The 23,198-nt window shown below is 41.3% G+C and overlaps 1 protein-coding gene and 1 long non-coding RNA gene across 3 annotated transcripts; one reads left to right on the top strand and one right to left on the bottom strand.

The window, feature by feature from the left end:
* The first annotated feature begins 265 nt into the window (after window positions 1–265).
* On the top strand, window positions 266–14,868 carry LOC138946279 (mannose-6-phosphate isomerase-like). Of its 2 annotated transcripts, none has more exons than XM_070317822.1 (8): window positions 266–359; window positions 1,789–1,916; window positions 2,520–2,720; window positions 4,297–4,438; window positions 6,891–7,076; window positions 8,152–8,325; window positions 10,282–10,490; window positions 10,789–14,868. In XM_070317822.1, exons 1-8 carry the CDS (start codon window positions 278–280, stop codon window positions 11,011–11,013), a joined length of 1,347 nt encoding a protein of 448 aa, XP_070173923.1. In that variant the 5' UTR covers window positions 266–277; the 3' UTR covers window positions 11,014–14,868. The 2 variants fall into 2 exon arrangements, with proteins under 2 accessions (XP_070173923.1, XP_070173924.1); XM_070317823.1 differs by lacking the exon at window positions 266–359 and adding an exon at window positions 764–877.
* Window positions 14,869–16,306: 1,438 nt separating this feature from the next.
* On the bottom strand, window positions 16,307–23,198 carry LOC138946289 (uncharacterized). Its single transcript, XR_011449232.1, has 2 exons — window positions 20,854–23,198; window positions 16,307–18,603 (listed from the first exon to the last, which is right to left on the bottom strand). It is a non-coding gene; the product is annotated as an uncharacterized lncRNA (long non-coding RNA).

Below are 23,198 nucleotides of genomic sequence, written 5' to 3'. Positions count from 1 at the left end.
GTCGCATTGATAACAAAAAAAAAGCTCAAATCCAACAATTAGTTCATAACCGAAGAAAAACTTTTATTAAACTATGTTCCTTTCTGTTTTGGTTCTTCTTCTTTTTTTCTTTGTACATTCAGAAAATATTTTTTTTGTTTGAGAGCATTTGCAGTTAGTTTCGTGGGTTTTTTCCTGTAATTTTCTTCTCCTATCTTGTTTTTACCTTTCTACTGTAAAACTAAAAAGGAAATATAACTTTTCCAACTTCGTCATTTCGAATATATTACCAACGAAAATGGCGAAAATAAGGATTGACCTTGGCATAAACAAAGCCACAGCTCTGCATATGACATCCAGCATGGCGGCGAATCCTCAAGGTTGTAACCTCTTTCTTATACTTTTCTGATGTAAACTAAAAAAGTACTGTACATATTGGTGCATTATTAGGCTAGGATGTTGTTTACTTCGATGCTTCAATGTTCATCATCGTTGATTCATTGTGACTTCCGTCGTTTACTCAAGCAAACGTTCCGGCGTCGGCCCCATTTCCTCCTGCTAAACACTGTTTTGGTTCAAACGGCCTTGAGACTTGGGTGACAAAGTCATCGTGACAGCGACAGAATCCCCGGCGTTTTCTCCTCATTATGTTTATAGGATTCTCGGTGTAAAGCGTTGAGCCTTATCTGCCTTTTGACGTCAGAGCGTCACGTATAAGACAACGGAGATTGTTTAAAGGGCCCCTTCCCCAAACCACCCCCAGTCCCTCCCACCCCAAGTCCCCTTGTGAACGTTACTTTCTGCGTATGTTCGCGTCGACGACGTATACGTGATCGTCAACCAGTCTGTATTGAATTTATTACAGTGTGACAAGTGACTGAAGAAATGTCTTGTTACGGTGAATATTAACAACATTTGAAGTTGTAATATATACTTTAGCATCAGGTGTAGTCATCATGACTTCACAATACTGTCAGTGTTACTTTCAGTGCACGTTGCCAACAGCTGCCTGTAGACAAAGACCAGCAAAAAGAAAAGCACAAAGAACCAGGGTGTTTTAGTTAATTAAAAAGACTTCAGAAACGCTAAGACTTCTCTTTGTTGCACTTGTACGGCCTCATCTGGAGTTTGCAAATGTGGTGTGGAGTCCCCGACTCGAGAAAGATAAAAATTTGATTGAAAGTGTATTAAGAAGAGCCACGAAGTGTATTCCAGGGTTGAAGACCTTGAGTTATGAAGAGCGTTTGAGAGTTATGAAAGTTCCAAGCATGTGCTATAGGCGTATCCCGGGAGACATGATTGAAGCATACAAATTCATGCATGGATACTACGATTGCAAGAACCCACTGGAGCTGAATAGCCTTTGTAATACCCGTGGACATCAGTTCAAGCTCAAGAAGAAACAATGCAGAACAGCTCTCCGAAAATCTTTCTTCACGAACAGAATCATAGACACGTGGAACTCCTTGGACAAGAATGTGGTAGAAGCACCGACAATGAACAGTTTCAAAAATCGCTTGGACAATGCACTGAAAGATTATATGTATAGCCCAAATGTCAGTATGCCTCTCACTACACCAGCCAAGAAAAAGTTGATAGAATAGGCCACGGTCATAAGATCGTGTAGGTTACCTAGCCCAAAGTTAGGCTAGGATAGCAACTGATCAAAAGATCAGACAAAGGCTTAACAGCCTAAGTACCAGTCTGATAACATAACATAACATAACATAACATTAGTTTGTTGGATTAGTACGTGTATCAGTTGTTTTTATGTGTTTTAACTTTTATGGTGATTGTGCTATTTTTTAGTATTCAAGTTGCGCTGTGGAGTACAGGAGTATGACTGGGGCAAGATTGGACTCAACAGCGAAGTGGCCAGCTTGAAAGCAGGTGCTGACCCAGATTTTAGAATTGATCCGACAAAAACTTACGCTGAGGTGAGTAAGACTGAGGTCAAGGTCATTTTGGAATTGAACAGGTGCGTATCTGTCAAAGCACTGCCCATTGTAGCTGTGTGCACAGGGAGGTTTAGTGTGCGTTTGTGTGTGCTGTGTCTGAGACAAGGGTGGCACAGTGTGTAATATCGATGCGCCCTTAGACTCACTGAAGCGAATTCTAATGGGTCATTTTTAGAGTTCATACGCCAATGGGGCATGATACGTTAGTAAAACAAACCCTGGTGTTTAGATGGACACAAGAACCATGCACACATGCATTGTTTCATGCACATCCACACACATGTCAACAAACAAAATTTTTATTTGCGACACTAAGTAAAGCTGATTTAATTACATATTCTTACCCAACTCCGGTAGGGGAGGTAACTACCATGGACCATGCCTTATATGGTGTAGAGTTTGTTTATAAGAGTTACCTCCCGTGTTACCACGGATGAGTGCTTCAATACCTTAGCAACAAAATGAAGTTATTGCTATCTATGTGAGTTGGTAAATATATTCACTAAATCAAAGTTTACTTTTGAAACTTTAAAATTTCCACCTACTCTCACAAACTACTTACAATATTTCTGTGCAAAACAGTTATGGATGGGCACCCACCCCAACTGTCCCTCTATGGTGGTGATACCAGGCCAGGAAGAAAAGCCGCTCATCGACTGGGTCAACGAGCACCCAGACAGCCTGGGGTCAGAGGTCAAGGACTACTACAAAGGGAGCCTGCCGTTCCTGTTCAAAGTGCTCTCCGTCAGAACGTCACTGTCCATCCAGGCTCATCCTAACAAGGTGTGTGGGGGAGAAGACTGGGAAGAGTACATACACAGTTTTTGATTGTTTTGGAAGAAGAGAAAAAATTAATACAAATAAAATTTGATTTTTATGACTGTTAACTGACTAAGGGTTAAGCTTACCATCCTGAAGTTTGCAGTAACGTGCCGAAATATTGATTATACAGTATAACCTGTCAAATAAGGTCACCCTTGGGACCAGTGAAAAGTGTCCTTATTCTGCAGGTGTCCTTATTTTACAGGTTCAAGCAAATGTGGTTGCGAAAAGGAAAGTGCTATATTGTTTGTACATGTTTAAGAGTAAAAAAAATAACAAGTAAAAACAGTGAAATACAGTATTTTATTACCAGTTGTAACAGATCCAGTCCACAGAGAAGGACTTTTAAAAAGAACGCTTTATCACATGTTGTTAACACAGGTAGAACAAGAATATATAAATTATTTAAAGTGAAAATAATTGGTCCTTCAGACAACTTATCACAACAGCTTTAACACAGGTTGAACACAAGTTAACAGCTGATGGCAAAATGATTAGCACGCTTTGTTGAAAACCATTGGAAAACAGCATCATTTAGTTCCTCATAATCAGTTGCCTTCTTCGAAATCCACTTTTGATCTGCTCGACCGTCTCCCGATTCCCACAAAGCCATAATTTTTTCTCTGTCTATGCTGACTTTTGAAATCTGCGTCCTTCCACAGCCCAGGTCTTGCGCGATCGATCGGCATGATTGTCCGCTCTGCAGCTTTTTCATCACAGACACTCGTTGCTCTAAATTGAGAGTGTTTCGTTCCTTCCGCAACCTAGAAGCCATCGTGATTCATTCAAACTTCGGCAAAACGCGACTGAATCAGCTGTGCAAGTGTGTGAGAATCTTCGATGTTGTTTACAAATGTACCGACTTCCATCGAATACTTTTGATGCATTTCATTGGCTATGAGGTTGCCGACCAATCGCTAATAAGCTTGTTTCAGTTTCAGCTCAAAGCCGACCAATCGCGATTAAGCTTCTTTTACCTCTCAAATCAAGCTTGCGAGAGAGAGAAGACAGACAATGGCAATGATGTTTGGATGTTTGGAAGTTAAACAAACATCCTTTGTCCGTATTGAGCAGTTACACAATTTAGTAGGGACCTAAAATAAGCGTCCGCGTCCGTAATTCCGAGGTGTCCGCTGAGTGCAGTGATTTTAATGAAGGAAACGATCCGTGCCAATACAGACTGTCCGTATTGTGCGAGTGGCCGTTAAGTCCAGTGACCGCATTCTACAGGTTTTACCGTAGATATAAACGTACCTAACCTGGTTACTGGTGTGTTTTCTTTTTATTTAAATGATTGAAGAGTATGTTATGCAGTGTCCGCTTGATATGATGCCTTTTTTTTACGTGGAAAACCTCAAGCTTGTTTATTTGCTGCTTAGTTGCTGTTGTTTTTTAAATGCTAAATATTGGCATTGCTTTATGAATGTCCTGGTTTGTAAGCAGCTTGCCCGTGAGCGCCATTTCTGTTGTCTGTATTGGTTTGCTATGATTTTTAGCACTTTTGTCTGCAACACAAAACTGATCCACTCTTTGCCAGGTTCATGCAGAAATGCTGCACAAGAGTCGGCCCGATTTGTACAAAGATCCAAACCACAAACCAGAGATGGCGATAGCCCTGACACCATTCCTTGGTCTCTGTGGCTTCCGACCCATCAAAGAAGTGGCCCGTTTTATGGAACGTGAGTTTATCCATTTTATCTGTTTATACTCTGGTTTTGCCAACTTTTCCGTTTCGATGGTATTTTTTCCCCCTCATTTTTAACTTCCACTTCATCTTTATTTCAAGTTTCCTGTACTTGTTACCCACCAAAATTTGTCTTTGTTGTGTGCCTTTTGTTTGTAAATCCCTTACAAGAATGTATTGTGGACATGCTTAGTAGTACACATACTGTTTTTGTAAAACATCAACACTTCTTAACCTTATTTGCTGATCTGCCTAATAGCCCCGTTTGATGTTTATCGTCACACTGAATGAATCTCAAAATGTTCTCTTCTTTTGGTATTTGACACCCCTTCCATGGGGCTAATGCTTGTTTTTTTATTTCTGTTGTTTTCCAAATTGTTATGCTTTGGCGTTGATTGCATTTGACTTAGTCTTCCATAATTGTGTACATCTTCATCCTTATTCCTTTATTGACCCATCACCTGGAAATTCAGATCGCTTCCTCTCAGTGGAAAGCTAGCAGCACTTGAGTCACACTACACGGGAGTGCGCATGTTTATTTGTAATCAGCCACGTTCATTCTGGCAGAATAAAAGAGGTCTTTTATGTGGCACATGTTTTTCATGTTGGTTGATTAGCTTCCTACCCCCCGCGGGTTAGGGGGAAGAATTTACCCGATGCTCCCCAGCATGTCGTAAGAGGCGACTAACGGATTCTGTTTCTCCTTTTACCCTTGTTAAGTGTTTCTTGTATAGAATATAGTCAGTTTTTGTAAAGATTTTAGTCAAGCAGTATGTAAGAAATGTTAAGTCCTTTGTACTGGAAACTTGCATTCTCCCAGTAAGGTAATATATTGTACTACGTTGCAAGCCCCTGGAGCAAATTTTTTATTAGTGCTTTTGTGAACAGAGAAACAATAGACCTTTTCGGTATCTGAGCAGCTCTCGCGAGACACGCTCTTTGTTATGCTTTGAACATCGCGAGAACTTCGAACTTTGGCTTGTGCAGCTCGCACAAGATCGCTGTACCGCATGCTTTGCTATGCTCTGAAGTTTGCGAGAGATCACGAGAGCTTGGAATACCGATAGGGTCTATTGACAAGTGGCTCTATCCCATCTCCCCCCTTTCCCCGTCGCGATATAACCTTCGTGGTTGAAAACGACGTTAAACACCAAATAAAGAAAGAAAGAAAGAAAGAAAGATTAGCTTCCTTAAAAGCAAATTGCTGGGTGCCTCAGTTAGTAGAGCACACGACTTGTGATTCTAAAGTCACGAGTTTGAATCTAGGACGGGACGGACACAGCTCAACTAAATGTGCAGACTTAAAAACGGTATCCATGTCCTACGTCAGTGACACGTAAAAGACCAATGTCACACGCTTTCCTTCTTTGCCACTACTAAAGCAAACGTGTGCAAGATTGTATGTTACATGCTTTGGAGCATGTGCAAGAACGGTTTCAAACTCGAAATCGTCCCTCCAAAAGCCCCAAAATGCACACACGACTTTTATTTCTCCTGCTGTTATCGTTTCTTCTCTTTACAAATTCTTCAACGCTGAGAATACTGAAAACGGCATCCCAGACGACAGTACTGTTTCCATACGCGAATTTAGCTGCCCTTGGAAAGTGGCTCGCTCAGGAGGCCTATTAGTCTGAAACTGGAAGGACAGAGTTCTGAACATAGATGACAAAGATCCCGGAAACAAACATTTCGCGGATGCAGACACAGAAAGACGTCATGAAGAATCCGATGCTTCAAAAGATACAGACTGTGACGATGACTGTGACGTCATTCACATATACCGAGACGTCATTCATAGTTGTTCGGTCATTTCCGTCAAAAAGTAGATCTCTCGACAATGGCTGCTCCTGTGTTTAGGTTTGTCAAGCTTGAGTACGCAAAACGTGTTAGTTCTCTCCTCTGTTGAAGCTGTGAGACATAAATGCTATTCCGACTTGGTCATGTGACAGAGTTTTCTTCCACACTCGATTAGCTGACAATCAACGTAATCTCGTGTGGAAGAAAACGTCTGTCACATGACCAAGTCTGAACAGCAGGTATTGTCGCTGATAACACTTAAAGATGCACTCACCTGGGTAGTGCGACTCTTGTTACTGTTATTTAAATATTTTTGTACTGGGAGGAAGCTACAGTCGAACCTGTCTAAAGCGACCACCTAAGAGACTGAGCAAAAGTGGTCCCTTTTAACAGGTGGTCTTTATGGAATGTGTCGCCATTTGGCAAACACCCCACTTCCCAGAAACACTGGAACTTATGTCACACACACACACACACACACACACACACAAACCTCCCACGTGTGTCAGTCACAAACACACACACACACACACACACACATTCACAATCCTCCCACTGCACAAAAACACTCTTTCACATGTGTCACAATCACACACACACAGTTTCAATTTCCCCGCAATGGAATGATAAAGTAATGAATTTGTGAACAGAGATAGAGGAGCTGAGGAACGCAGTGGGTCAGAAACACGCCATCAAACTGATCACGGCCAGCCGGAGCATCGATCCTCCGCTGCAACGCGAGGCCATGAAGGACTGTTTCTCCGCCCTGATGGAGAGCCACAAGGACACCGTCAAGAATGAACTGAAGAGCTTGGTGCAGCGAGTGCATGACACCAGTAAGTTGGTTTTTTTTCACAATACAGTGGAACCCTCCAATTTAAGACTTCCACCATTTTAAGACCCTGTTTTTTCAGACTTTTTGTTCATAACCTCTGTAAAATTAACCCCATTTTAAGACTCTCCATTTTAAGACCTGATTTTCTCAGATTATTTTAGGTCTTAAAACGAGGGTTCCACTGTACTCACAAAACAATATACAATCCTTAGACAGCGAGTAAGGTTGCTGCTGCGGCATGCACAGGATGGATGAAGGCTTCTCTTTCAAGAAGCTGAACGTGTGTTCACATTTTATGTCAGTTTGACACATGTTTATGTCTTCGTTTCCAAATCTTAAAACTACTTTGAATTGTCAAGGTCAGACACCTTTGCTCCACGATCGTCTGTTTGTCTGGCTATGGTGGCCAGCTTCCAGTAGAGGTGACTAAAGTGAGAAAAAAAAGAAAAGACATGAATCTTTATGTTTATGGTCGCCACATCTAGATGGTTGGTGCACTTTTTCTGAGATTCCTTCAATACTGCACTGAGTGTCAGACGGGAAGGGCACACCAATATTGTCTACTTACCCAGTCAAGGATGGCCAAATTTTACTCGCCAATTATGTGGCGGGTTAGTGAATTTCTTGAAGTTACTCGCCCGAGTAACTTGAAGAACTTCACTAGCCCGCCACAAATTTCACTGACCCAGTACATACCACACGTTAAATTTGTGACTGTCAGAAACACACAAAATAGCAGTGATTCGATAGACAACCGGGCTGTGGTCAGCAATGAACAGGCTTTCCCTGTGATTACACGGCTTTGAAAATTGATAGTGCCGCCGAAAGTTGTTTTGCATTTGACCAGTTTTCACTGGCCAACCGGGCGGTTTTTACTAGCCCCTGGCCAACCGGGCGGTTTTTACTAGCCCCTGGCCAACCGGGCGGTTTTTACTAGCCCCTGGCCAACCGGGCGGTTTTTACTAGCCCCTGGCGATCAGGCGGCAAATTTGGCCATCCCTGACTGTGAGTTTTCCTCAGGTAAAAGTGAGTTGTAGACAGATCTGTAATTCGGCGATTTGATCCTTCTCCGACAGAGAACAGGGGAGACGACCTGAAGCCGCTGGAAGGGGACATCATGTTGAAGTTGAACAAGGAGTTTCCTGATGATGCTGGGGCTTTCTGCGTTTATTTCCTCAACGTGGTACGACTAGAGCCTGGCGAGGCCATGTTCCTTGAAGCCAACCTTCCCCATGCGTACTTGTCTGGAGGTGAGAAATGACTGTGCATTTTGTAAATCAAATGCCAAAAATGCAATGGAGACTGCTTGCTGTTTCTCTTGTATTGTTGTTTTTGTGTATTGGTGCGTGTTTCTTTTTTGTGTGTGTTTTTTATGTCATGTGTATGTGTGTGTTTTTCGTTAATGCGACTTTTGTTTTTCTTTGAATTTGTAGTGGAATTGATGCAGAATTTATTGTCTGTTCGGGAAAAACTCTGCATTTTCTTCTTAGAAGATTCAATGTTACAACTAGGCTGGCATGTTGAAAGAACAAAATGGTTGAGTAGAACAAATAGAAGAGATCTTTTATCTCTCATATCGTAGCTGAGATCATGGTTGCTTTTGTTTTTGTCATATGGCCTGCAAACTCATCTGTTGGTTTTGTCAAAAAAGGCTCTGGTTATTAAAGTCAAAATTAAGGGCAGGGTGGTTGAAAAAGGTGAGATATTCATGGGTGGGATTCTTCCGGTATATGCCAGAAATCCTTATTGTTTTCTCCCTTTTATTTTTTTTATTTTTTACTTTTGGTTCAGTTTAGGATTCATGACATTTTTCAGCCCCACCCATGGACATTACATGTTCTTACTACAGTGTCCCGGCCATGGATGTTACATGTTGTCACTACAGTGTCCCGGCCATGGATGTTACATGTTGTCACTACAGTGTCCCGGCCATGGATGTTACATGTTGTCACTACAGTGTCCCGGCCATGGATGTTACATGTTGTCACTACAGTGTCCCGGCCATGGACATTACATGTTGTCACTACAGTGTCCCGGCCATGGACATTACATGTTGTCACTACAGTGTCCCGGCCATGGACATTACATGTTGTCACTACAGTGTCCCGGCCATGGATGTTACATGTTGTCACTACAGTGTCCCGGCCATGGACATTACATGTTGTCACTACAGTGTCCCGGCCATGGATGTTACATGTTGTCACTACAGTGTCCCGGCCATGGATGTTACATGTTGTCACTACAGTGTCCCGGCCATGGATGTTACATGTTGTCACTACAGTGTCCCGGCCATGGATGTTACATGTTGTCACTACAGTGTCCCGGCCATGGATGTTACATGTTGTCACTACAGTGTCCCGGCCATGGATGTTACATGTTGTCACTACAGTGTCCCGGCCATGGATGTTACATGTTGTCACTACAGTGTCCCGGCCATGGATGTTACATGTTGTCACTACAGTGTCCCGGCCATGGACATTACATGTTGTCACTACAGTGTCCCGGCCATGGATGTTACATGTTGTCACTACAGTGTCCCGGCCATGGATGTTACATGTTGTCACTACAGTGTCCCGGCCATGGATGTTACATGTTGTCACTACAGTGTCCCGGCCATGGATGTTACATGTTGTCACTACAGTGTCCCGGCCATGGATGTTACATGTTGTCACTACAGTGTCCCGGCCATGGATGTTACATGTTGTCACTACAGTGTCCCGGCCATGGACATTACATGTTGTCACTACAGTGTCCCGGCCATGGATATTACATGTTCTCACTACAGTGTTTTATTAGTTGTTGCAAAAAGTACGAAAAAGCACAAAACTTTTGACAGCCAAAATATAAAAAGACCCAAAAATAAGACCAACAAAATGATGTACTCAAGTGTGAACTAAGAATACTGAACAAATAACAGCAACGTTTCAACCTTAGGGTCTTCTTGAAGGCTTAAAGACTCCAGGGTTAAAACATTGCTGTTAATTGTTCCGTATTCTTCGTTCATGCGTGAGTACATTTTTGGGGGGTCTTTTTTATTTATCGCTTACACGCGCAGTCACAATGTTCTTCAGCCAAATATATTTTTTTAAATCTTCCTTTCAGACTGCATAAGTTCATGGTGTGTTCGGACAATATGGTTGCAAAAGTACGGAAAAGCAGAAAAAAGATTGACAGCCAAATATTTAAAATAAAAAAATCCTTTTCAGACTGCATGGAATGCATGGCGTGTTCAGACAATGTGGTGCGAGCGGGTCTGACCCACAAGTACATCGACAAGCACACGCTGGTTGAGATGCTGGACTACACGGGGCGACCCGTCAACCGCACCAAGTTCCAAGGCATCCAAGACAAACAGGACGTGCCCTTCACCATCTTCCGCCCCCCTGTCCCCGACTTTGGCGTCAGCAGATATGAGGTATTCAGATTCCTTCCCGTCATATATTTTTTTAAGTCTGTACAGTGACTTTTAAGACCTCCAAAATCTAAGAAAATCAGGTCGATCTTGGGAATAAAGAGTAACTTTGAAAGAATGTTCCTGGAGCATGTCGAGTCTTTTTCAGGATGAAAAGTTGCTTGTTATTCTCTCAGGTGCCAGGAGAATGGTTCGGAGTAACTCTCACTTACGCTGTTACACATGTCGTATGCATTTAGAGCGCACACTTCCCATTGTTTCTCAGACGTTCCTGTAGCATCAACACATTGCATGTTTTCAGGTTCCCTCTGGGACACCAGAATTCAAGCTGCCGTCGATTAACAGTGCCAGCATCTGTATCGTTATCAACGGCTCTGGCAACGCCAGCAACAGCACACTGGGAGCGCCGCTAAACCTGTGTCGTGGATCCGTCTTCTTTGTGGCGGCTCAGCAGGAGGTCAACGTTTCCATCCCCGGGCAAGGCGAAGGAATGCTCCTCTTCAGAGCTTACGCTGGCTTCTTGTGATGATTCGGCAGAAGACTGCAGTGCGATAGTATGGCACTGATTACTTGTGTGATCACTGCATTTGGAGGCGTGAGGGATGAGGTGTATAATCTGTAGAGGTTGACTGCTGCAATGTTTGTACAGAAGCTGATGTTTTTTAGGAAGCTTTTAATTTTGATATTCTTTGTGTCTTGCAAGAGAAGTTTTTTTTTATAAAAGTCAGGAGCTGAGTAAAGGGCAGTGTCGGATCACAGCTTAGACGTACAGGGAGGTGTGATACACATGAAAATGACAAAGATTGTGACTGAACAAATTTCATATTGGAAATGTGGGAAATATTTCTGAGCTCTAATAAGCTTCCTTTTTGCGTGGGGGGGGGGGTGTTATTTTTCACAACAAATTTAAAGAATCAGATCGTTTCAGTCAATCTTTGGAGAGATTTTTGGCATTCACTAGACTTATGTTATTTATTACATTTTCATATTCACTTGATGCTGGATTGAGCAATAGGAAAAATAAGTGGAAGCCGTTTTTTTCTTTTCTCTTTTGTTTACTGTATCTTACTGTTTGGACCTCACTATTCAAATGACACATCCACACGCCCTTTTTATGTGGGTAGGGGGAGAGGTTTGGAGGGGTGGCAAGGACCCAGAATCTCCTCATTTCATTTTTCATCTTGTATGACTTTTTATGCGTCATTATTTAATTCATGCTTTCACATCTTAAAATAATTTGGTTTTCAAAGGTTGTACTTCAAATTCACTTGTGCTCATTTTTTGTTTATTTTGTGTTTCTGCTTTGAGATGCATTTAGTTGTTTGTCTGAATTTATATCTAATCTTTGCTACCAGTGAGATTTGTGTCTGCGCTGTTTTTTTAATTTTTTTAATCTCTTTTCTTTTGCTGTTGTCTCGGTTTAGTTGTTTCAGATCTGTCTTTTATTCTGTTGTTAGAGATGTATTTAGTGACCTTACTGAGAGTGAGTAATTTATTATACAATTCTTCCCCTTTAGAAGCCCTTTGAACAGAAATCTTTGTCTTGTTGAAAACACTTAAAATACTTTGTTTATCCAATATACTTTTCCTATGCATACTGGTGGTTCCAAGCACAGGAATGAAAGAAGAAGGGATAAATAGCACCGGCAATCTTTACTGTTTCTTGAAAATAAATTATATAACTTCAAGCAGCAGGGGTCAGTGCCAGTAGTATTTTCTATGACAATGCGGAATTAATTTGAAGATGGGGTGAGGGCGCCCTGATGAATAATCTTGCATTTATTGTTTGGGAAATCTGGGTTGGTGGTTCATTGTTCGTATTTCCGAATGTAAAAAAAAAAATGGATTAGGCATGCTCCTAGAACTTTTTTCACATTTGGGAGTTCTCCATGTTACAGGAAAAAAGCGGTATGTGTATTATTTGTGTCATTATTTATAGATAGGTGCTTAGAACTAGGATTTGTGCCCCAGAAACATCCTAATTATTATCATTGTTTGCATGGGTGGGACTGACAAATGTCATGAAGCCTGAAGAATTGTAAGAAATCTAACGTTGAAGGATTTGTATAATTAACAACCAAAAAAACATCACCACAGACATGACGAATCCGGATTATATACCGGAAGAATCTCACCCATGTATTTGCATTTCTGCTTAAAGGGGTTTATTTCTGGGGTGTAACATTTTTCACACAAATTCAGTTTTTGTGTGATGTATTTCTTACGATCTCATTGCTACAGCATTGGGTACAGTGCAGATATATTAAGTATCACGGTATGAAAAAAGAGCAAATGCACAGCGCAAAGTTATGTGACAATACTTCTGGTGTACTGTATTCCATACTTATTGACCAGCATTGATGAAAAGCAGGGAGACTGTTCGAACAAGTATTGTGCCAGCCAGTCATTTTGTCCATAAGATAATTGTAATTTGACAAACGAATTCATACATTATGTACCTCATTTTGAATAAGTAGAGTACGTTTGCCTGCATGTTTTAAGTGTTACTATGTGGAAGTTTGATGATGTATGTAATTGTTACCGTTCTATTCATGTTGTCTGTTGTTATATAGTCTTTGTGAAGAGTATTATTTGCTAATCATTGCTTGAATTTAGCAAATTTGTTCAGTGTTATTTATTGCTACAGGTATGTTTGTTTATGTGCGATCTCAATAAAATCCCGCAGTGGGGCACTGCGGTTATGAAATTAAAGGCCCCTCCTGTTTTTGGAACCGCAGGAGCTTTCTAGTTTGCTGTTAGGTAGATTTTTGGTTCCTCTTTCCTGTCATGCTCTCTTTTTCTTCATGAATTCTTTTCTTTTTTCTGCCTTCTTGCTCATTCACCTGTATTTTTTCCAAAAATCTCTTCTCTTGCCGCTTGTCTCGCGATTCATGTATAGTTTAATCTGTTAGTGTTCTGATGTAAGTCCAGCAGTAGATAGGTTAAGCCTATTTTAACATACTGGAAACTGGTAATCTTCCAGTAGGTATTAATTTAGTTTTACTAAAGCCTGCTGGGACACAAGTAATGGGTTAGTGCATTTGTAAACAGGAATCGCTTGACAAGTGGCCCCCTTCATCCCCCCTTCCTCGTCCTGATATGGCTCTGCGTAGTCGGCTGGACGTTAAGCAACAAATAAACAAACAAACAAACAAACATCTCAATAAAACAATTTTGCCAACAAAATGTAGCATTATTTCAATTTTGGAAGCATTTTTTAGTTAGTATTATAACCCCCCGCGGGTTAGGGTGAAGAATTTACCCGATGTTCCCCAGCATGTCGTAAGAGGCGACTAACGGATTCTGTTTCTCCTTTTACCCTTGTTAAGTGTTTCTTGTATAGAATATAGTCAATTTTTGTAAAGATTTTAGTCAAGCAGTATGTAAGAAATACCCCCCGCGGGTTAGGGGGAGTTCCATATTGGTTGGGACGAGAAAGAATTTACCCGATGCTCCCCAGCATGTCGTAAGAGGCGACTAACGGATTCTGTTTCTCCTTTTACCCTTGTTAAGTGTTTCTTGTATAGAATATAGTCAATTTTTGTAAAGATTTTAGTCAAGCAGTATGTAAGAAATGTTAAGTCCTTTGTACTGGAAACTTGCATTCTCCCAGTAAGGTCATATATTGTACTACGTTGCAAGCCCCTGGAGCAATTTTTTGATTAGTGCTTTTGTGAACAAGAAACAATTAACAAGTGGCTCTATCCCATCCCCCCCCTTTCCCCGTCGCGATATAACCTTCGTGGTTGAAACGACGTTAAACACCAAATAAAGAAAGAAAGAATTTTTTGATTAGTGCTATTGTGAACAAGAAACAATTAACAAATGGCTCTATCCCATCCCCCGTCGCGATATAACCTTGAATGGTTGAAAACGACGTTTAACACCAAATAATGAAAGAAAGATGTTTCCTGGAGTGAAAAATATAACAGCAACAGATTAAGTTTTACATACATCCCGCGGGAAATTCAGAATCGGGTGCTGGTGTGCTTTCTATTTCATCCTGCCATCTTTGATGTCAAATGTTATGTTTTTGTCCAGGGAGGGGACAAATGTAAAATTGTACGAGTCGCATGCTTTGTTGTGGTTTTTTTCATATGTTCTCTGTACATGTACATGTACTACAGATCTCTAGTGCTAAGGATTCCTCCCCCCCCCCAACTTTTTCTTTTGGTACTTACAATTTTACAGTTTTCATGTAGTCAATGAGGGATTTGTAAGAAATGCTCTTTTTGTTACTTCGAGGCGCTTAAAACATAATTACAATTTCTTTGGTTTACTTCTGCTTTGCACCGATCATCATGCCTACTAGCTTCTGTGCTGCAAATACTTGATAGTGTAATTATGAAGTTGTCTGTTCAATAAAGTGGTTAGAAATTCCTTTACCGTTTCTTGATTTTGTTCTTTGTTTTTGCATAACTGTTCACCGTAGAGGGCCCCAAAGGGGATCACGGGAAGGGAAATGTTAGCTTTCACGATCACAGTTACCTTGATTTTTGTTTTCACGATCACAAACACCTTGACGAATAGAGGATCATAGAGTGGTACAGCTGTGAAAAATGTACGTTGAAAATAAAATGCTTTGCAATAATGCCCATCACGATCACGAAAACAAATGACGATCACGATCACGAGACTTGATTTTTTTTTGTCATCACGGATCACGGGCAAAGTCCCATCACGATCACAGAAATGGAAATTTCGCCAATCACGGTCACAGAAAGGTAAAAAAACGCCAATCACGATCACGATTTTAAACCCTTTGCAATTTGGGGCCCTCACCGTAAGGTAGCGTCTTTCTCGCATACTCGATCATGTTCACTGACACAGATGGAGACCTGTCCAGACTTTCACACGGAATGAGAAAATCGTTTCACTTGGAAACATACCAAAAATGCATAGCAAAGTTGAATGCATTCTGTGCAGTCAGAATTTGTTTAGAATTATTTTTTTCAGATTGACGTAGATTTGACAAAGATATTCCCATTCTCCACAGGAAGCAACAAGGTTGTCGACTTTTTAGATTTAGTCAAGTTTTGACTAAATGTTTTAACACAGATCGGAAGGTCGCAGGTTCGAATTCGGGCCGGGACGGGTCAACTTTATGTGCAAACCCAGAGACGGAAGCCATGTCCCACCCCCGTGTCACCACAATGGCACGTAAAAGATCTTGGTCATTCTACCATAAGTGCAGATAGCTGATACCACCTAAACATGCATACACTTGTGTATCTCGTCAAAAGCCGCGAGGGCGTAAAACTCGAATCATATAACCCATAGCTTGTCCTTAAGAGGCAAAATATTTAGCCTGTGGAACATAAAGCATTCTCTCTTTATGTTTTAACATAGACTGGGACAAGGGTGGTGTAGGTGTGTGTGTAGAGCGAAAAAAATACTGGGCCAATCTTCATGAAACTTTACATCCTTAGACCATTTTTTCTTTTCGAAAAATGACAACATATCCAACTTTAGTGAAAATTGAGGCGGCACTGTCATGTCCTTCTTTTTCAACCTAATTGATTGAACTTTTGGTCAAGCAATCTTCCACGAAGCCCGGACTATGGGATTGCATTTCAGCTTGCCATCAAATACTGAGGCAGAGCTAGAAGAAAATGTTACTTAATTTAAAAAGAACAGAATTAATCTAACATTGCAAAAAAACACAACAAAATTTTTAAAAAGGCCACATACACACACTCTATCAAAATACTAAACAATTAAAAACAAGGCTCTAAATAAAACCATACAATTAAAATCGTGGCTCCCAGAAACATTTAAACAAAACACCAACAGTTCAAAACAAAACACTGTAGTCAGGATTGGAGTGATTAGATGAATCTTTTAATCAGTCTGAATGTACAATGTGACAATGAGTGGAGATAATAAAAAAAAACAATCACACATAGGAATATTCATGAGTAGTCTGGTTTAGCTTGACATATATAAGATTTGTTGTTTTTGCTTGTTATCACCAGCAGCCAGAGAAGGTTGAGTAGGAGGAGTAGGACACAATCAGTTACCAAGGTAACAGCCAAGAAACTGTCAGCGCGAAATCTAAACATCAAGTACATGCAGTGCACCTCAACATTTTTTAACAAAACGTTCCTTCCCCGTGTGGACCGTCATGTCAACCATCCCAGATGTGTCCAGAATTCCACACGAAATAAGACAGGTGCAATGGCCTAGTTGATAAGACAACTGCCTCCAATGCAGAAAGGTTGAGTGTTCTTCTGCGTTTATGGGCTGAAACTCCCACGTTCACTCAAGATTTTGCACAAGTGGATTTGTATGTGTATGACCGTTTTTACCCCATTATGAGGCAGCATACGCCGATTTGGGGGGAGCTGAGTGTTCGAATCACTGCCAAGCCTGGTGGGTTAAGGGTGGAGATTTTTCCAATCTCCCAGGTCAACTTGTGAACAGACTGGCTACTGCCTTACCCCCTTCATGTGTACACGCAAGCACAAGACCAAGAGGGCACAGAAAAGGTCCTGTAATCCATGTCCGAGTTCAGTGGGTTATAGAAAAACAAAAATACCAAGTATGTATTCCGTGAAATCAGCTTATGGCTGCCTGAATGGCAGGGTAAATACGGTCATACACGTCAAAACCCAAGTGTACCTGGGAGTTTGAGCCCATGAAGGCAGAAGCAGAACAGGAAATGAGGGAGCCCCTCCACCTCCACACCCCACAGATCAACAGCCTGTGGGAATGAGTTGCTCATTTCATTTCACACGTGCAATTTTGGTATGATTTTAATGTGAAGTTTGGTCTTATCCCAGGTAAATAGCCAGGACACATCTGCGGAGGCTGATATGATGGTGTATATAAGTAAAGAACCTTCAATAAAGAAACAAAAAAATTAACAAAATCCCTCAGAATGAGACAACTAGATTTGCCAATAAAAATGTGTCTCAGTCCCCAGCATATACAGGCTACCTAGAGCACAGTGCCTTTGAAAGACTAAGCTATCTCACCATAAGCCGAACACAACATTTTGCATGCTAGTAGCTAAGCCGCCAAGAAAGCTGTGGTTCTATCCATTTGGATCAGCTACAGTGCAACCCAACAAAGAAATAATTGTTGAAAACAGTGGTACCTGCCTCAAGGATCACAAACACTTGTACGTATTCAGCCGCGTGTTCTACAGATCTATGATTATCTAAAAACCAAGCGCAACTCTGCACACGCACACACACACCCACACCCACACGTGTGCGCACAACAATTGTTAAAAAGTTATAGTAGCAGCTAGTAAAGCTTATCTGAGGGGCCATCCCTGGACGTCTTATTATTTAAAACAAAATCAAAGCAGCTTTTGTTAAGTGTGAAAGAAGAAAAGTTTTTCAGGACAATTGGTTGGTAATAAAAGGGTTAAGTGCTACTCTATTTCTTTTTTGCTCTACCCTGGTAAATTATTTAGCAATACGACCAAAAATAGGTAATTTTCAACCCCCGAGAGTTCAAATGAATACATAAAATGTTAAGTTGAGCGTGGGGCTCTTTTTTTTATTTGTATAAATTTGATGTTTTTTCCTCTTTATCTGTGAAAATGTACCTGTACAGGGCTCAAACTGCGAAAGCTGGAAACAAGTCATTTGAACAGCAGACAGTAATTATCATCCTGAACAACATTTTTCTTGAGAACCATTAAAAAGTTGCTTTGATTTTGTTTAAATAATAAGGAACCTCCACCGTTGGCCCCTGGGCCCTATATACCCAACATTGTCTTTCTTTCTTTATTTGGTGTTTAACGTCGTTTTCAACCATGAAGGTTATATCGCGACGGGGAAAGGGGGGAGATGGGATAGAGCCACTTGTCAATTGTTTCTTGTTCACAAAAGCACTAATCATAAATTTGCTCCAGGGGCTTGCAACGTAGTACAATATATTACCTTACTGGGAGAATGCAAGTTTCCAGTACAAAGGACTTAACATTTCTTACATACTGCTTGACTAAAATCTTTACAAAAAATTGACTATATTCTATACAAGAAACACTTAACAAGGGTAAAAGGAGACACAGAATCCGTTAGTCGCCTCTTACGACATGCTGGAGAGCATCGGGTAAATTCTTCCCCCTAACCCGCGGGGGGTACCCAACATTGTGTTTAACCTTTGCCGGATGCCGCTTTTGACTACACACTCCCGACGATGCGGGTTTGTCTGAACCCATACATTTGAAAGAGGGTTTTTACCGTTTATTCCTCTAACGACGATGCGGGTTTGTCTGAACCCATACATTTGAAAGAGGGTTTTTACCGTTTATTTCTCTAACGACGGGGTGGGTTCAGGGAAACCCACAGCGCTACTTCAGTGGTTGCATCGAGTTTCTCCCTTCACCGACCTCTTGCAGGGGAGGGAGAGGGGGAGGGAGAGAAGGAGGGAGAGACTGAGAGAGACTGAGAGACTAAGAAAGAGAGAGAGAGAGAGAGAGAGAGAGAGAGAGACTAAGAAAGAGAGAGAGAGAGACTAAGAAAGAGAGAGAGAGAGAGACTAAGAAAGAGAGAGAGAGACTAAGAAAGAGAGAGAGAGAGAGAGACTAAGAAAGAGAGAGAGAGAGTCTAAGAAAGAGAGTGAGAGACTAAGAAAGAGAGAGAGAGACTAAGAAAGAGAGAGAGGGAGACTAAGAAAGAGAGAGAGAGAGAGACTAAGAAAGAGAGAGAGACTAAGAAAGAGAGAGAGAGAGACTAAGAAAGAGAGAGAGACTAAGAAAGAGAGAGAGAGAGACTAAGAAAGAGAGAGAGACTAAGAAAGAGAGAGAGACTAAGAAAGAGAGAGAGAGAGACTAAGAAAGAGAGAGAGAGAGATACTAAGAAAGAGAGAGAGAGAGACTAAGAAAGATAGAGAGAGAGAGAGACAAATAAAGAGAGAGAGAGAGACAAATAAAGAGAGAGAGAGACTAAGAAAGAGAGACAGAGAGAGAGAGAGACTAAGAAAGAGAGAGAGAGACTAAGAAAGAGAGAGAGAGAGACGAAGAAAGAGAGAGAGACTAAGAGAGAGAGAGACTAAGAAAGAGAGAGAGAGGGAGACTAAGAAAGAGAGAGAGACTAAGAAAGAGAGAGAGACAAAGAAAGAGAGAGAGAGACTAAGAAAGAGAGAGAGAGAGACTAAGAAATAGAGAGAGAGAGAGACTAAGAAAGAGAGAGAGAGAGACTAAGAAAGAGAGAGAGAGAGACTAAGAAAGAGAGAGAGAGACTAAAAAAGAGAGAGAGAGAGACTAAGAAAGAGAGAGAGAGACTAAGAGAGAGAAAGAGAGACTAAGAAAGAGAGAGAGACTAAGAGAGAGAGAGAGACTAAGAAAGAGAGAGAGACTAAGAGAGAGAGAGAGAGAGACTAAGAAAGAGAGAGAGAGACTAAGAAAGAGAGAGAGAGAGAGACTAAGAAAGAGAGAGAGAGACTAAGAAAGAGAGAGAGAGAGAGACTAAGAAAGAGAGAGAGACTAAGAAAGAGAGAGAGAGACTAAGAAAGAGAGAGAGAGAGACTAAGAAAGAGAGAGAGAGACTAAGAAAGAGAGAGAGAGAGACTAAGAAAGAGAGAGAGAGACTAAGAAAGAGAGAGAGAGACTAAGAAAGAGAGAGAGAGAGAGAGACTAAGAAAGAGAGAGAGAGAGACTAAGAAAGAGAGAGAGAGAGACTAAGAGCTAGAGAGAGAGAGACCAAGAAAGAGAGAGAGAGAGACTAAGAAAGAGAGAGAGAGAGAGAGACTAAGAAAGAGAGAGAGAGAGACTAAGAAAGAGAGAGAGAGAGAGTAAGAGCTAGAGAGAGAGAGACTAAGAAAGAGAGAGAGAGAGAGACTAAGAAAGAGAGACAGAGAGAGAGACTAAGAGAGAGAGACAGAGAGAGAGACTAAGAGAGAGAGACAGAGAGAGAGACAGACAGAGAGAGAGAGAGACAGAGACAGACAGTCAGATAGACAGACAGTCAGATAGACGGATAGACGGATAGACAGACAGACAGACAGAGCAACTGACAACAGACATACAGACAGAGAGATACGGACAGACAAACAGAGAGACAGACAGTCTCTTGGAGACAAACAGGCAGACAGACACTGTTCCGCCGCTTTGGTAATTATGGGTGTAGAACCCGCGCCGTCGGCAGAGGGATAGTTACAATCACTACTACTCTTTAAAAGTATGGGTATGTGTGAACCCGCGCCATCGGTAGTGTTTATGTAAATTATCATAATCAATTAATTCTGATGTTTTGTCATGTACACACTAAAAATTTGCAGACAGAGAGCAAATTAGGTGTGTGAGAGATACTTACAATTTCAAAACGATACCTTTAATGGTTCCAGAGTTACAATGATTTTAGTGTGTCTCTGGGTACAGGTGAACCCAGGAAGCACGGCAAAGGTTAACTTCTCTTTTCCCAGTTGTGCAGATGAGTAACTTATAAATGATTTGTTCTCCTATTCTTCTTTATAACTGCCTATGCATCATGATTACATTGGCAAAAAAAAGTTGGACAAAGAGGATCCCTGGAATATGCAATTTTGTGCAGCTTGGTGTGCTACAAAAAGTTTAGCATTCAAGTGATATGACAACTCTTCCTTTGGAGAAACAGTGACTGTCAACAACTATTTTAGCTGCAGCAACATATGCAAGATTAAAGGCATGGCAAGCGTTTGTGTCATTCTTTAACAAACAAAAAGACTGTTACAGTAAAAGGCCCTTGACAAATCTTCACAAATACTACAAAAGCAACTTCATTAAAAAAAAGTTCAGTTTGGAATAGCACGCCTAACATAACATTGCTAGCGTTGAACATTCAGATTTACAGGCAAATGATGTTTATGCAATCTTTTATTTCACAACATTGGGCATTTTACCCCAAGGCAGTCTTGTGAGTAGTAAACAGTTTTTCACAGTTCTGAGGATCAAGACCAACAAGTCACCAACACGTCACCAACACAACAACCCTGAGCCTTTCTCAACAAACATGCACTTCAAGGCATATCGTCCTACCAGTGAAAACTTTGGCTCACTATCTTGCACCTGCTGGCAAGACTTTTTGTACACTACAAGATCATCCCTTTACTAAGATACGTACAGTGGAACCCCTTTTTTAAGACCCCCCCCCTCCCCCCCATTTGAAGATTTTTCACTTTTTAAGACCTTGAATATTTTCCCAGATTTTTGGAGGTCTTAAAAGGGGGGTTCCACTGTATGTGCCAAAAATCCACATTCTCACAGTCACTGCATCTTGCGCAGAGTTAGAATTTTTTCAATGAATTAATTTCACTGATTGACATTAGTGGTTGTTAACTCATTGTCTCTTAGGTACGGATATATCCGTACCCAGTCATATGGCTCTATCTGACCAGGTAGGGATATATCCGCTCAGACTGTTAGCTTCAGTCGCTTCCTGTAACTTCCATCTAACGCCTGCATTCCAGTGTGTTGATACACAGTTACTACAATTCTGAGTGACCTGCTGCAGCACAGCTGGTCTCGGCTAAAAATAACTTGGTCAACATAGGTGGGGTAGAAAGTGTTAAAAGGGAGCGTTCCACTGTACCAAAAATCCACATCCCCACTGCGTCTTGCACAGAGTTAGAATGTTTGCAATGAATTAATTTCACCGATTGACACTAGCGGCTGTTAAAAAAATTTATCCATACAAAAATTTCAAATTTGCATGGAAAGGATCCAGGCTTTCGAGTTTTAGTATGTGTCTGAGTGGATGGCCTTATCCTGTGCAATAGCCTGCTCAGACCTGAGAAGGTGAACCAACTTGTTTTCATGGGAAGGACTGTGCCCCCCCCCCCCCCCCCCCCCCCCCCCCCCCGCCCCCTTGCCCTTTCTCGTCGCTCTTCAATTTCTCTCGCGCTTCAACAAGTCAGATTGGCTATGGAAACAGAATAATCATGATCAATGAATTTAACAATATTTCTGGAATCACGATCAGGTAGAAACACCATGAAACTGTTCTTGTCCACCCAAATCAAGTACATTGTACATCACTACATGTTGCAGGAATTGTGGAAAATATCAAAACACTCGGACTAAAACCACATCATCAGGGAATCACAAACTAAGATGACACATAACGTTACTGTACCACGGAAATAACATCAGGCAAATCAAAAGCCATCAGTAACCAATGTAGGATTTTAATCATATTAATAAAGATATTTGTTCCTGTGTAAACTTCCATGTGCACCGTCACAAATCTGACCAGGCTTTCATATGGAATAAGCACAACCTGTCACTTGAACACATACCAAAAATCAAAACCGTAGCTCCTTTCTGTGCAGTCTGGACATTTTGTTGTTGTGTGTGCTAAATCAATTCAGCAAATTGACAAATGTGTCACTTACAATATTAATTCAGCACAAAAATTCCCACCACACAGAAAGCAGTGAGTCACCATGTAGACTTGATAACGCATGTGTCAAAGTTCAAATAAAGTCTTGTCCCATGTATTACCCTGCACAGATCTTCGTTGGGGAACATGATCAGTTTCACAAGGAGTGTTACCTTTAATGTCATTCAGGCATGGGAATAAAAAAAAGGGAAAAAGGCTTAACATTTTTAAGCTACAGCAAAGTCGACGGCGCCCAGCCTTACTTGGGGGGTCCGGGGGGCATGCCCCCCCAGCATTTTGTTTTCTCCGAAGAAACCAAATGGTGCAATTTGGTGTCATCTGCGCTGAAAGTTTGCCATTAAATTCAGTTTTTAGAACCATTTTTGCCCCCCCCCCC

Source organism: Littorina saxatilis, linkage group LG13 (assembly GCF_037325665.1).
Source record: "Littorina saxatilis isolate snail1 linkage group LG13, US_GU_Lsax_2.0, whole genome shotgun sequence".
Lineage (NCBI taxonomy): Eukaryota > Metazoa > Mollusca > Gastropoda > Littorinimorpha > Littorinidae > Littorina > Littorina saxatilis.
The sequence above is the reverse complement of the archived record's forward strand: the minus strand, read 5'-3'. Positions and strand labels throughout refer to the sequence as shown.